This window comes from Nerophis lumbriciformis, linkage group LG05 (assembly GCF_033978685.3).
Source record: "Nerophis lumbriciformis linkage group LG05, RoL_Nlum_v2.1, whole genome shotgun sequence".
Taxonomy (NCBI): Eukaryota; Metazoa; Chordata; class Actinopteri; order Syngnathiformes; family Syngnathidae; genus Nerophis; species Nerophis lumbriciformis.
This window is the reverse complement of record NC_084552.2, coordinates 36,037,666-36,053,642: the sequence shown is the minus strand read 5'-3', so window position 1 is coordinate 36,053,642 and position 15,977 is coordinate 36,037,666. Positions and strand designations below refer to the sequence as shown.

At 39.5% G+C, this 15,977-nt stretch overlaps 1 protein-coding gene across 5 annotated transcripts in view; it reads left to right on the top strand.

The window, feature by feature from the left end:
- Positions 1-1,626: 1,626 nt before the first annotated feature.
- tmpoa (thymopoietin a) overlaps positions 1,627-15,977 on the top strand; it is a 31,787-nt gene continuing 17,436 nt past the window's right edge. For 2 of the 5 annotated variants that reach the window (XM_061960649.2, XM_061960647.2), the window contains exon 1: positions 1,627-2,136. In XM_061960649.2, the coding sequence (XP_061816633.1) occupies positions 1,897-2,136 (240 nt within the window). In that variant the 5' untranslated portion in view covers positions 1,627-1,896. The remainder of the gene's footprint in view (positions 2,137-15,977) is intronic. The other 3 variants (XM_061960648.2, XM_061960650.2, XM_061960651.2) reach the window with 3 other exon arrangements.

The window sequence follows — 15,977 nt, the reverse complement described above, 5'->3', positions numbered from 1 at the left end:
TGAATTTAAAAAGTAACACATCTGATCTGGTTCAGAAAAAATACTATAGATAAATACACTTATATTAATGTGAGCTTATGTTAAGGGTGAAAAATTTTGTGTATAAGACAATAAAGAAACATTGTAACTGTTTTACAGTAAAATTTCAAATACATGAAAATATTTGTTTAGGTAATATATAATCCGTGGCGATGCATAAAAATGTAAAATGTTTGGTATACTGGTTACATAAGAGTTCACATCCCACAAGTAATACTTTGTTAAATAACCGTTTTGCTTTGTTACACAATGTTTTTTCATACATGGTTTTACTTTCTATGTTGACTTTATATTTTAGAACTGATTTTATTACAGACTTGCATTAAGTCATCTGGGATAGGCTCCAGTTCACCGGCGACTTTAAACAGATGTTTCAGGACAAATAAATGACATGTAACATTGCGGGCCGGTTCTACGATCGGAATAAAACTGGACTCACTGGTGACGGTGGCAGAGAAGAGGACTGTGGAAAAACTATTGAGCATCCTGGGTGATGCCAGTCACCCTCTGCATACCGTTATCAGTAGCCAGAGGAGCCTGTTCAGTGCTAGACTGCTTCATCCCAAGTGCAGGACTAATACACTCAAAAATTCATTTGTCCCACACAGGAGCACCGAAAAGGGGGGGTAAAAGAGACGGATTCTAGGGGCCCATGATGGAGGGGGGCCCAGAGAGGCCCCTAATGATGATCAAATTATAATACAGAAAAAATAATTACACTGTGTTGGGGGCCCTGTAAAGATTATTTTCATGGGGCCCAAAATCCCTAGCGGCGCCCCTGGTCCCACACGCCATTAGACTGTACAACTCCTCTCTGGGGGAAGGGGGGGGGGGGGGGGGGGTACTCGGATGACAGGGGATGCAAAACAATAACAGTACAATACTTTTTCATAACATGGTCACTACTGTCTATTTTCTCGTTATATTGGTATTTTACTGTTATATTTTTATTCTCATTGTTGCTTTTTATTTTTATTCTATTGTAATATTTTTCTATTTTATTTCCATTTATGCCCCCATTATTTTCTTTTTACTTTTTAAATTCGATCTCAATTCTGTACACTGCTGCTGGAATTTTAATTTTCCTGAGGGAACTCTCCTGAAGGAATCAATAAAGTACTATCTATCTATCTATGTAGTTTTAACTCTTTAAAGTTAGTTTTTCTTTCTTTCTACTAAATCACATTACAATAGTCACACAAATAACTAACTGACCGTTTTGACTATGTATCCTTGTTGCATTTTCTCGTACTTAATATGAACGTAGTAAAAAGTAACGGCAGTGCGCGAAATAAGACCCAAACAATGGTCGCCATTTTGTCTTTGAAGCGGAAAGGGGGGATTAGCTTGAATAGGCTAATGAGGAGCACCGTCTAGCGGTGGAAAGTAGTGAACAAAAGAATAACTCAGTACACTGACACAATTCGTGACATCAGGAAGTAAGTATGCAAGTGTACTAAAATATTTGAGCATGTAGGGGTGTTCCCGTCACATTGAAGACAATGAATCGACTTTTTGACCAACGACAGAACGCTTTTAAAACACAAGTGTCCAATAAACGCCGATCCTTGACAGGAAGTCACGCCCTGTTTGAGTCCCGCCCGCTAGCAGGAGCAGCTTTCGTCTTGCCAAGAGTCCCAACTTCACTCTGCTACTATTAACATGTCCTTACAACACATAGTGACAAATACTTCCAGTTTGTGTCGGTCGACTTAGCTACACATTAAGTACCTTGCTTTGCGGATTAATTCCAATAAGAGGCGCTGGTTAGCCATTTTGTTATTGTTCGAGTTGGCTTTTGATAGCTAGATTCATCCACGCCCGCCCCCCTTGTGCTCGCAGCTCTGTCCCGCCGTCATGCCGTTCGTAGACGACCCGTCGGTGTTCACCAAGGATAAGCTGAAGAGTGAGTTGCTAGCACACAACGTGGAGCTGCCGAGCGGCAACCAAGCTAAGGACGTATACGTGCAGCTTTACCTCAAAAACTTGACCGCCCAGAACAAGAAGCATGTGGCGGCCATAACTTCTGACGCGTTCTCCAGCGACGAGGAGCTGCCGCCGCCTGTTGTGTCCAACAGAAGTCGGTCCTCTGGCAAAGTGAGTCCCGCCTCTTACTTCTTCGTCGATTATGTGTATGTAATTAATTAATTACACTAACTGAAGGGTTGTATCGATCCAAATATGTATATTTCGATATTAGCGCCGTGTCGATAGGTGGCCTGTACAAGCTAGCGTAATGAGATCGACATTTTTACTGCTCTTTTCTTTGTTTAATTTCACAAACATCTATTTTTGTATTTAAATCACATTAATTATATGCGCAAAATATGCGGTGGGATCATAAAGAAAATACCCGCAGGCTGCACTTCGGTCATCACTGTATCCTTCCGATTTCACTTCCCTCAAGCATGTGCTTTCACTTTTGTCAATAGAAAAACTGAACGTTTACTCGTTTATAATTGGACAAAGTGAACAGTTGTCGTCGTCATTTGTATTTTAGCATTTTTACAAGATGGAGAACTCAAACAAAACACCCTAATGCAAAAACACCCAAGCTTGCTAAAAAAAAGAGGCATATTGCTCTTTAAAGTTTAAAAACGTGACCGGGAAGTGTGTTTTTCTTGGGTAAATGGTCAACATTCCAGTGTGATAATCCCCCTGCCGTTCATGACTGCAAGCAGGGGCTAGGGTTAGACAGATTTGCTAGCGTGACTTCTAAAGCCAGCTCGGGTGGACTTGCACTGACGGTTTTTTTGTCCAAAGATCACATCTGGGCGTCCGCTTTCTGACTGATTTATTAGAAGCAGATTTAAATAATATATTTTGTGTTCTCATGTCACCAGAGCCTCAAAAGGAATGACTTGATGCTGTCTGTAAAATACCCAGTCAAATATAGAGTCACTGACTTGACTACGTTTTCATGCACTAATTTCTCAAATAATTCTGCTCAAAAGAAGCATTCTACAACCCATGGAAACACCTTCATCCAGTGGTTCTTAACCTTGTTGGAGGTACCGAACCCTACCAGTTTCATATTCGCGTTCACTGAACCCTTCTTTAGTGAAAAATAATTTTTTTATTTTTTTTTTCAAATTCAAGACAAAGTTACGGTATATGTTTTTGGTAACACTTTAGTATGGGGAACATATTCTAAGTCACAAAGACTTAATTTAGAGTTTTTTGGACACTAGGGGAACATATTCTAAGTAACAAAGACTTGATTTAGAGTTATCTGGTTAGGGCCAGGTTTAGAGTTATAATAAGGCCATGCCGAATAAGGCAATAAGTACTTAATAATGACTAGTTAAGAGCCAATATGTTACTAATTTGCATGTTAATAAGCAACTAATTAATGGTGAATATGTTCCCCATACTAAAGTGTTACCATGTTTTTACTACTGGTGCACAAAATTAACCGTGCATGAACATCACCTTGTTCAAACAACAAAACCAACACAGTGCATAAACTCACAACAAATTACACACCTGCAAATCAGTCTGACTTCTGCTGTTGTCGTATCCGTAATACGCCGATAGGGAGAGGTTTTTATTTACACGATGAGTCGGGTGTGTCTTGACCTCCGCCGAACCCCTGAGGCCGACTCACCGAACCCCTAGGGTTCGATCGAACCCAGGTTAAGAACCACTGCCTTTATCTGATTGTTTGACTTTTGAAAAGTCGGACTAACACATCTCGATTATGCGATTGAAAACCAGATCTCTCGAGTGGGTGTGTGGCGCCCCAGGGTACCCTTCAAAACGCAAATACGCCAGTTGCAATGCACGGGATATAAACTGGAAGTGGATCCCGCTCAAAAAAAACATAGGCAACAACATGAATGAAGAGAAAACTATTATTTGCCCTGCAAAATAAAATATTTCAACATTAACATTCGGACTTCCGAACGAATGCGAGTGAGACGGAAGAGAAGCAAGTCTATTAGGCAAAGAAGAAAGCGTACACAAACCTCTACACATTGCCTTTGTGCACCTCAAACTGGTTAGCAACAGCTCTGCATTCCGTACAACTGGCAAGCTTGCACAGAACAATAGCAACCCTCATTTGAAGCAGTATCGGGGAACGAACTATATTTTCCTTCGGATATAAAACTCCTTCCATCAATCCACAAAGCTTATTGAATGAACTTTGAGACATTCAAAAGTTCTCTTTCCATTTTCTGTCCGAAAATTCCCTCAACACTTCTTTCCAACTAGTCCTTGCTTCGGACCCGCATCCAATCTTGCAATTCCAAGACTTTCTTGGCAGTAGTGTCATGTTCGTAGCGCAATCTAAGATACGTTTTTCAAGCTGTCTATTCAACATCAGCATAGCTATTAGAGACAATATTTGTAATCTGTGCCAATATTACAGCGGACATGAAGTAGGCTGTTGACTTGTAAGGAGCCTCAAAGATGCCTTGTTTTGGTGTGACATCATAGGTCAACTGGAAAAGCAATACATTAATCTGCGCTAGATTGTATCGTGTACGCGAAGCACACGACATATGACCAATAGTCGCATTAAGTGTGCATTGACACTGGGATTTGACATGCAGATGTGAAAATACAAAAAACTAACTATTTGATGACTCAGACTGATTTAATGAATGGAAACATAGTCAACGTATTTGCACAGTTTGGGGAAAGTGTTTGCTCTTGCTAATGAAAAAACAAAAATCAATCAAAACGCAGAGTAGAGCAATCGATAATTTTAACAGCACAAACCTAGCACAAATTAAGCTAGTTTTGGTTGAAATTGGATTAAGTTGGGAGACAGGTGAAGTCATTTTCGGTAACTTAAATTTTTAATATCACAATCATTCAGCACAGCACAATCAATTTATTTTGGTTTAATTTGTAGAAAGTAGGGGGTGCGTGAACTTTTATTGACCTGTAAAAAATCAGTCAAAATGAAAACAGCACAAACAACCATTTGAACAGCACAAACCTCTCCCAAACAATTGAGACCATCTAAACAGAGTTGCGGCTTTTAAATGTCTCAAGGTCGGATTAACATATGTGAACTTGGTCAAATGAATGAAGTTATAATTAATCAAGCGTTATGACTGCACTGAAACACACTAAAATCAAATTCCTTTCTACACTTTAAACCAAATCAAGAAAGTGCAATACATATACACAATATACTGTACATACATTAAAAATAATCGGGCCTTATTGCTGATGAAGACTCATTGCTGCCAGGGAATGTGTGCTCTGTTGCAGAGTTCCATGTATAGGTCTATGGTGATCAACCTTTTCTCTTTGGCATCACTGAACCTGGACAGATTCTGGGAAAATAATAGGAACACACCACTAAAAAAGCACTTTCCGTTTATTGTATAGATGCTCCATTAGTGCGCCTTGTTATATACATTTTTCTGTTTGTTTATTTTATACAAAATGTCATATTGCAGTCAAAAAATATGTGGCAAATATAAATAATTTCAATGTTGAATCATTCAGGATGTATCGCTATGTGTAGTGACATAATTTGGTCACAGGTGTCACTAATGCAGATTTTCTCTTCAGGAAAGGGAAGAAGAAGAAGCTATGAAAAGTCAAGACTTTGCTTTTGAGAATACACTGAATGAGTGTGTACAGTATATTGTGTAACACAAAATAAAAGACAAAAAAATAACAAGACGTCTCGTTAGGCCCTTAATCTGAACAGTTACAGCTAATTTCCCACTCACCCACATGATTGAGAAATTGTGGTTGGTTTCCAGATAGTACCCACACAATGTACTGAATGATATTCATATGCACACCTGGAGAAATCCTCACATTTGCACCTTTTCTTTAAGGCATATACACAGAACTTCCTCCTATGTATATGTTTCTCTAGTTACTCATTTTCCTTGACTTAAACAGGTGTGATGGCAGATATGTCGTGTCTTGTTCGTGGGCCAACAAACGCAATGAGTTATGTGATGACAGAGAAATGTCATGTCACATTGCATGTGGAAGGTGCATGTTGTGGCATTTAGACGGTTTTGAAAAACATCCTTGTGCATACAGGTGGTATATTACATACCTTTTTAATTAATATTCACACTGTATGTCTCTTTCCTGAAATGTAGGTCATATGTTGTTTGGAATCTCTCTGAACTTGAAGCAAACTGTTTATGTAGCCAGTTGGCCAGCTTTGCGGTGCACAGCAGCTCTCTGTGAGATTTGTGGTGGGAGTTTTCACTGTGTTAAACACTGCGAAAGAGTGCTTGTTCTGGGTTAGCATCATAACTTTAAGTCTTTGCCCATTAAGAGAATTTACAATATCATGCCAAGACTACAGGATAGGACCTTGATGACTTAAAGCACTATAAGGACATTTCTGTAAGTGTGTGGCTGAGTGTGGTCTTATTTGAGTTAGTAAAGTTAATGGAAGCTGATTCTTCAATGTGCAACGTAACGTCTAAGGACTTATAGTGACCCTGAAGTCATACAATTGATTGATTGATTGACTGATTGATTTTGACTAACTTTTTCTGGAAAAATTTGAAGGAGTCACACAAAACACTTTAGAGATCGTGTTGGGGTCATGTAAATGACAACGTTTTGTAGAGGCAGGAACCTTTGGGCACCACAGATTTGATTATAAGTACGATTCAGGGGCTACTAATTACTTTTTAATTGCTTTTTTTATCTATCTGTAATTAATACATTTTATGTACCCCGCCTTCCGCCCGAATGCAGCTGAGATAGGCTCCAGCACACCCTGCGACCCCGAAAGGGACAAGCGGTAAAAATGGATGGATATATGACTCGTATATAGTATATTATAGATTTTGTGTTTATTATATTTAACTATTTATATGAAAGGCTCCTCCTTTGGGTGCTGGCGTATGCTGTGAATTAATTTCATATTTATATCATCTATTTGTTTTTAATTTATTTATTTTGTTTATTTTCTTTCCGTTTTTGCACAGAAAACGTCCATGTAAGGAAATGGTTGGGCTTCACTGTATGTACTTGAAGGAGTAGCCGGTGTGCATAATTGTCTAGTCGAGTATTATCCATCATGTGTAACCTGTCATAGTCTGTCATGTTCTAAGTGATAGAAGGCTGCAGGTATGCGAGTAAAAATTCCTCACATTTTTCATACAGCTACCTGAAGGCAGAGAATGAGCCGGTCATGCGTAAAACCACCTTGTTAAGTTGTTGTTGTTATCAATCAATCAATTCCTTTATTGTCATTGTCATAATAACACTTAAGTCATTCATGAACAACGAGATTTTGTTTGAGCTTTGTCCAGCGGCATAGAAACTGCATTCATGTGCAGGTTGACAATAGTTTACATTTTAGCATTTTAGCATTGTCAGGAAGATCGCGATAAGAGGGACGTGGGGGTGGGAACAGTCAGATGTCTGATGGGTGTTACGTTGATGTTGCAGCAATGCAATGTCCAGAGCACAATTATTGAGGTGGTGAAGAGTGAGGTAATAAGATGGTCCGGGGCAGCAAAGGGGAAGGCTGTTCATTTAGCAGTCTCACAGCCTGGGGATACAGACTGTGAGACATTCTGGTGGTCCTGGCGCGAATCGATCTATACCTCCTTCCAGAGGGTAGCAGGTTGAAGAGGCCAGGTTCTGTTTGAATACTTTTTGATTTTGAATGTGTAAACACTTGCTGTGAATTTAAGAGGATCTTCAGTTTATAGTATTGTTTACACTGTAGAATTGCATACATTGAAACAGTGTACAATTGCATACATTGAGTGTGCATTTGAAAGTAAACTATATTTTGGTGCAGAGTGCATTCACAAATGTTATTCTACACAAAAAATATTCTATTTAGCCATTTTTTGACGCTATTACATTTACATTTTTAAACCCATTCGAAACATTTCTACATTAACATGTTCAGCTCATTCAGGACACAATGTCTATTGTCTAACACTCATTCGGAAAAAATGCCCACATTTTTCATAATTGGGTATTTATCGCAACATTCCCATTGAAAACAAATGAACACTTTTCACAAGTTCTACATTTCTAACCGATTCAAACCATTCCAATATGAAAGCATTAATCACATTCAGGGCATTTAAACTAAAACAAATTTACACAACCAAAAATTCAGACTTTTCCCCAAATTACACATTTTCAAAACACACATGCCCCTCATTATTTATATTAATTTCTACTTCAACGTTTCTTGTCCCATTCAAACCATTGCAGCATCCAGCTGACAATTCCAATTTCTTCCCCCATAATTCCTATTTTTCCGTACAGCATTTCAGTTCAGTGTCAGCTCTAATGCATACGCAATTTCTACATACATTTAGATTGCTGTATATTTGTAAATGTATTTCAGTACCAAAAATGCGGCATTAATTAATTATTTCATCTATTCATCCATTTTCTACTGCTTGCATATATGTTGTAATTTTCTGTACTTAGATTAAAGCATAGTAATGACCTATTGAATTGAAATATACATAATGGCTTTACATTTTTTGCCTGGATTTTAAATAAAAGTCATGGGCTTTGTTTTGACCTCAGGTGCTCGCAAACTCGAACGTACTGTGGGCAAAGCGAACTCTGCGCAGAATGTCTGCAGTCATCAGATATTCCATAGCACTGCAGCGTTGTAGTTACTGGTGACATTTCAGTGAAACGCTACATTTCCCACTATCTTTGCATGTTGTTTCCATTTTTTATGTCATGGTACCCTACACTAAAGACAAGGAAGAGGAGCTGCTTCACCTGCTAAAATAAAAGCAGGTGAAGTTTTACCTATGCATTCCATAAGTGAGGCGCACGTGAGTACTCTGTACCAGCTGCTCTGAGCAAAGTTTTGCAGCCAGTTATCGACTAAGCCAGGGGTCGGCAACCTTTACCACTCAAAGAGCCATTTTGACCTGTTTCACAAATTAAAGAAAACAATGGGAGCCACAAAACTCTTTTGAAATTTAAAATGAAATAACACTGCATACAAAGTTTTTTTTTGCTTTGTGCTATGTATAATCCAGAGGTCTCAGACACGCGGCCCATGAGACGTTATTTTGCGGCCCGTACCTTAATATGAAAATTTAATGTTAGTGCGGCCCGCAAGTTTTATATGAATGGCGCTTGACAGCGTCATACTTGCCAACCTTCCCGATTTTTCCGGGAGATTCCCGTAATTCAGGGCTTCTATCCTCTCGAATGTCTGCTGATTGTCACCCAAATAACACTAATAAGGGCGTGCCGTGATGGCACTGCCATTAGCGCCCTCTACAGTCTGTACTAACAGCGTGCCAGCCCGGTTACATGTTGTAAGCGGCCTCTGCCTGCACACGGAAGTGACTGCAAGGCATACTTGCGCAACAACCATACAGGTTACATTGAGGGTGGCGATATGAACAACTTTGACACTCTTACTAATATGCGCCACAATGTGAACCCACACCAAACAAGAATGACAAACACATTTTGGGAGAACATCCGCACCGTAACACAACATAACCCCTCCCCCCCCCCCCCAGCCCCCCTTCCGTGCGTCGGTTGAGGTGGGGGGGCGGGGTTTGGTGGTAGTGGGGGTGTATAATGTAGCCCGGAAGAGTTAGGGATGCATGGGATTCTGGGTATTTGTTCTGTTGTGTTTATGTTGTTACGTTGCGGATGTTCTCCCAAAATGTGTTTGTCATTCTTGTTTGGTGTGGGTTCACATTGTGGCGCATATTAGTAAGAGTGTTAAAGTTGTTTATATCGCCACCCTCAGTGTAACCTGTATGGCTGTTGACCAAGTATGCCTTGCAGTCACTTACGTGTGTAGGTATAAACCCCATACAACATGTGACTGGGCCGGCACGCAGACAGTATGGTGAAAAAAGTTGACGCAGTGCCAGCATGGCACGCCCTCACTATTGTTGTCCTGGTGAAAATCGGAGAATGGTTACCCCGGGAGATTTTCGGGAGAGGCACTGGAATTCGGAAGTCTCCCGGAAAAATCGGGGGGGTCGGCAAGTATGCAGCTGAGCCGCATCAGAGTGATCAAAGAGCCGCATTGGGCTCCGTAGCCGCGGGTTGCTGACCCCTAGACTAGGCACACCACAATGTGTGTAAAATTGTCTGATTTCATTCATGCATTGGCCTGATTTTGATTTTATGATATTCTGTTGTTACAAAATGAAATTTGTTGTGAAATTTAACGCAGGTCGAAAAATACATGGCAAGCAGTGTTTTATGTGACGCAGCAGGCAATAAAATTTGAGTTATGTGCACAGGTCTCGTGGACATCCGCTGTGTGTACGTTTCGCCTGAGTATGTTTGCACCTTTCAGAGTAGCAGGCTGACATCCAGCTGTGAGCTCAAGGTTCAGGCATGTCTGGGTGTGGTCTATAGCAGAATAAACTACGGGTCTTTCTGCCTTCCTATTTTCCCGCTCTCCTCAGACCAACTTGTGGTTATGACACGCTTGGCTCGCTTTCATATCAAGTTTTGCTTGCTTCTGTGATACATGACATATTGGAAGGAAACCACCGCTGTGTCTCTTTTGTTCATTACATGCTTTTGTAGTGTTCCTCAACCCTAACATGTTGAATTGAATTCTTCACATTTTTACTAAATTTCTCTAGGCTTGCGTGTTTTAGGTCTGCATGTTCACTATATGCTCACACTGAGTAGCAATCTGATATGACTTAAGAGTCTTGAATTGAGACATTTTTGAAAAATGCCATTCATTTCAACGGGCCTTTTTGGACCAGGAAAAAGTAGAATTTGGGTAGGAACAAGATTTTTTGGAATGTGGAAGATAAATTGCTCAAATATTTTGAATGAGCTGAATGTTTTGACGAAACATGGATTTTTGGAATGTGGAATATAAATAGCCCAAATGTTTTGAAAACCTTGAATTGTATAAAAAGAAAATCGTTTTGTGATGTTTAAAAAAAACAAAACTTTTGGAACATCTGATTCTAACTTTAGAAAAACCTATGTAAAATAACTGTTTGTGTAGTGTCATTGTAGTATTAATGGATTTAATATATTTGGCAACAGAGTGGAAGGGTGTACATAGTGTTAAACCGGTCTAAATGTCACATTCAAGCAACATTTCTTAGGAAATGAAATGGAGACTTCACATTCTTTCAGATGATCCATAAGCCTAAACTATGCAGGGCGTGTTACAGGTTGACCATGGTATTTATTTTAATAGGAAAAAAAATGATTGTGACTGTTTCACTTTATTGTTAAAGATTGTTGTCTTGATCGTGTGTTTGCATGACATTCGGGCTTTTGGAGCTTAACATTTCAGAGAAAAACATTGTAAAAAGGTCAGTGTCTGTCAAAGTCCCTGAAAAATGTAGGCAGGTGTTCATTCAGGGCATGCATATATGCCATAGTCAATACTAGCACTGGGCAGCACGGTGACAGAGGGGTTAGTGCGTCTGCCTCACAATACGAAGGTCCTGAGTAGTCTTGGGTTCAATCCCGGGCTCGGGATCTTTCTGTGTGGAGTTTGCATGTCCTCCCCGTGACTGCGTGGGTTCCCTCCGGGTACTCCGGCTTTCTCCCACCTCCAAAGACATGCACCTGGGGATAGGTTGATTGGCAACACTAAATTGGCCCTAGTGTGTGAGTGTGAATGTTGTCTGTCTATCTGTGTTGGCCCTGCGATCAGGTGGCGACTTGTCCAGGGTGTACACCGCCTTCCGGCCAATTGTAGCTGAGATAGGCTCTAGCGCCCCCCGCTACCCCGAAGGGAATAAGCGGTAAAAAATGGATGGATGGATGGAATACTAGCACTTAACACATTTTCAGTAAAGTGTACATTTAATGCAGAATCCTAGTACTTACCAAAGTCATCCTTCATGTTTACATGTTGACCAACAAAGGGTACTAAAAATACAGTTTCACGCTAGGAGGGCAAGCATTTGGTTAGTGGGAATAGGAATCATTTTGATGACGTGAAACCTTCAAAAACTCAAACAGCTGTTTCAAAGTACAGTTTATTTGTGCGGCTTCAAAGTGATGGATAGGCTTTTGCTGCTTCAAGCTGAGAGCCTGGGAATGTTTTTCCAACTATTAGGATTAATCACTCACAGAAGCTGCCACTATATTTCGCTGACATTATTCCTCCAGGATCTTAAAAAATTGTCCGTCAAAAATTGCTACTCAGTGAATTCAATACTTCTGCAAACATTGCATGCATTTTATCAGTCCTCTGACTCTTGGGCATAGAGCCAAACTTATGTTTCTTTTTTATTATCTGGTATCCTAATACGTAATTTGGTTGTGTGAGGGTTGATTTCAAGTATGTTGGTTGTGCAAATACAGAGATGGTTTAGCATGTCCTTGCTGCATACACTTTCTGTTTGTGGGCTTATTTTAGTAGTTTTTTGAAACTTGAAAATACCAAAAACTGTCCTTTTTCTAATTAGGAATTGGCATCCAAATATTCTTAATCATCCATCCATCCATTTCCTACCGCTTGTCCCTTTATATGTAATTAATCTCTTGACAGCCTTAAACTTTATGAGAAGGACAGCTGACCTACTGAAAATATTAAAAAGGTTTTATCTTCTTACGTAGATTTGTTTCTTTACAAAGCCTTGGAAATATACGTTGACGCAACTAAATATCACCACCGTGCCTTGATTTAAAATTTTTGGGACTGATGGGGATCCCAAATACACAAAAACAGGTACCAACAAGTAAGAAAAGTAGGTTTTGTATAATAGGATCCCAACTTAAGAGGTGTTTTGAGAAAAGAAAAAAGCCTTGAAAATAATATAAGAAAAGTCAAATATAATCACCTCTTTTGAATCTTTCACTGGTTTGTGTTACCTCTGCTTAATAAATAGATTGAATGTGCTTCCATGGCTATATGTTTTTGTCAACAAACGGGGTATTATTTGAATGGCAAGTTTGTCACTTCAATCATTGATTTGTTGTTAAATTTTCCCTCCAACCTTCATAGTTACTAGCACTCAGTGCAGTTTGTCAAGTTTTAAGGTGGTGAAAAAAACATTGTCTTTTACCAAACAGTTCCTCCAACTAAGATCTTCTTTCTTCCGTGATGGGAAGGCTAAGTCAGCATGAGTGTGTAAACTAGGAGGAGCGGGGCTCTCCTCTGTGCATAGCGCAGGAGGAAGGGACACAGGACAGCTTTCAGGGCGCACTGAGTGATCACTTCCACGTCAATCACTTTGGTTATGAGTTTATTTCAAACATGCTATACAAGTGGGCAAATGTTTTACTCTAGTTTGATAAAATTTGGATGGATTTCTTTTCGGAGCAAAATGTGATGTAAGGGTTGAAATCCCTATTCGCACGTTAAAGTTAAAAGTTAAAGTACCAATGATTGTCACAAACACACTAGGTGTGGTGAAATGTGTCCTCTGCATTTGACCCATCCCCTTGTTCCACGACCTGGGAGGTGAGGGGAGCAGTGGGCAGCAGGGGTGGCCGCGCCCGGGAATCATTTTGGTGATTTAACCCCCAATTCCAACCCTTGATGCTGAGTGCCAAGCAGGTAGTTAATGGGTCCCATTTTTATACTCTTTGCTATGACTTGGCCGGGGTTTGAACTCACAACCTACCGATCTCAGGGCGGACACTCTAACCACAACGCCACTTAGTAGCCACATGTGCCACAGGTTGTTTTTTTGTTAAGTCACACAATCTATTTTTAGTTGCATTTGCGAGTAAATTTTGTCGCACCGTACACCCCTGCCTATTGTTGCTTATTGAGTAAAACGAGAAGGTTAACGTACTAAAAGTTGAGACGGTAATACAGTTAGTCCAGTATGAGGAAATATTCTTGTACGCACTAAAACGCTTAAAAGAGAACTGCACTTTTTGGGGGGAATTTTGCCCATCATTCACACATTTATTTTTAATGCATTCTAACTACGAAATAAATGTGATCAAAAATCCACTTACAATGTAGCCTATGCGAGTTGCTCTATTCTGCCTATAAAGCGCTCAAACATCTAAACACTTTTGTCAAGGTTTTATATACACATTGTATGTATGTAATGTAATAAAAGGCACATTCATAATAACATGTAATATGTACATATTTTGATCATTATAAGTATGCGACAGTGCATTAATTCATAACGCATTACAACATTTGCTTTTTTCCTTTGACAACATCACTGATTACTACTCACTGCAAACTTCATGAGATCCAATAAACATAATAAAACATCACTTACTATACAATGTTGGCTCTCACTAGGATGCCGACTGATTGGATTTTGTTATATTCCTGTTTATATGAAGAATGACTCATAGTCTTTTACTGTGAAACAGAAATTGGTGGAAACAATTTTTTTACCTGTTATTGACTATGGAGATGTGTTGTACATGAATGCTACTGCTGGTTGTCTCCACAAGCTGGATAGTGTGTACCACGGGGCACTGAGATTCATCACCAACTGCGCTCCCCTTACTCACCATTGCGTATTACACTCAATTGTTAACTGGACATCTTTATGTGCTCGACGCCTCAATCATTGGTATGTTTTCATCTACAAAACCATTCCGGGTATCACTCCATCTTATCTGTCTTGTCTTTTAACAAAGAAACAAGGAAGTCACAATCTTCGTTCAATGAGTGTTCTGCAATTTGTCGTCCCCAAAGTAAGAACTGAACTGGGCAAAAAAGCATTTAGGTTTTCAGCAACGATGGCTCGGAATAACCTACAATCGAATATTAAACTTCAAACCCTTGTTACATTGAATGAGTTTAAAGCTTCTGTGAACGGACTGCAGTCTACCTTGTCTGTATGCACATGTGTCATGTGAGCAAGTTTTAATGTTGTAAATGTGATGTTTTATGTGTTGTGTACTGTTTTTAATGTAACCTTGCTGCTGCCCTCTTGGCCAGGTCTCCCTTGGAGAAGAGATCTTTGATCTCAATGGGATTTTTTACCTGGTTAATAAAGGCTAAATAAAAAATAAAATAAATAATAGTCCTTGTGAAGAAAAAATGGGGTGGAGGTCTAAATTTGATGCTAAAGTTGTTGGTAGTTGTCTGATTATGTCCTCATCCTTCTACTATCAAAGTGAGAGACATTATTTATCCAACCATCCATCCATGATCTAGAATAACTTTCACGAGCTCCGAAGCGAGAAAGAAGCTCACCAGCCGATGATGTTAACATAGCCACATAAGCCAGTTAACTCTCTGCTATCACGGCGCCGCTATAAATAGTTTGTCTGCATTAGCGCTTGTAATAACAATATCACTATTACTTGTTTGATATTCAAGTCAGGAAATGTAAATGGTGTATTGTTTGCGCTTTTTGGATAGTTGTTTATGGGCGAATAGAGGCCCTCCCATTGTCTCCATTGTAAGCAGACTTTTATTTACGTTTGTTTAACAAGTTGAAATGCATTTAAAAAAAGAATTCTGCCATCTTGTCTCATAATGATTGTGAATGATAGGCAAAATTCCCCAAAAGTCCACTTTTGGACTCAAAACAATCTGTCTGTCTGTATGTAGCACTATACATTTTACCATAGAAAGGGACACAAAGCAGCCCAAGAAGACCAATGCAAATGAGGAGTGGGAACGAGGACTTATTCTGCAAATAGGAATTGTTAATAGGGCCCTATGATTAACTTTCTTCCGATCCATTGATAAAATGATAAAAAAGCTAATGTTAGAAAGTTAGACACCAGATGTTTGAGTTAGATATTACGAGGTTACAAGGTTTTATATTGGATACTGGCATCATATGTGTATATATTGTCTGCTGATGTATTTATGTTGTAGTTGTAAAAATATTTTTTTTTAAACTACCCAATACCAATACAGGAAGGGCGAGCTCTATATACTTCAAAATGCTAAATATCGTTGCCGAGAATTGGTCGAGCCCTACACATAACCCACAATTTCGGTAGCGACTTAAAGCATAACAGTTAGCCAAGAGACTGCTGGTAGTCCAAAAACTCCTGAGCTGAGGCACTCGTAAGTTGATAAACCACTGTACCCGTTACAT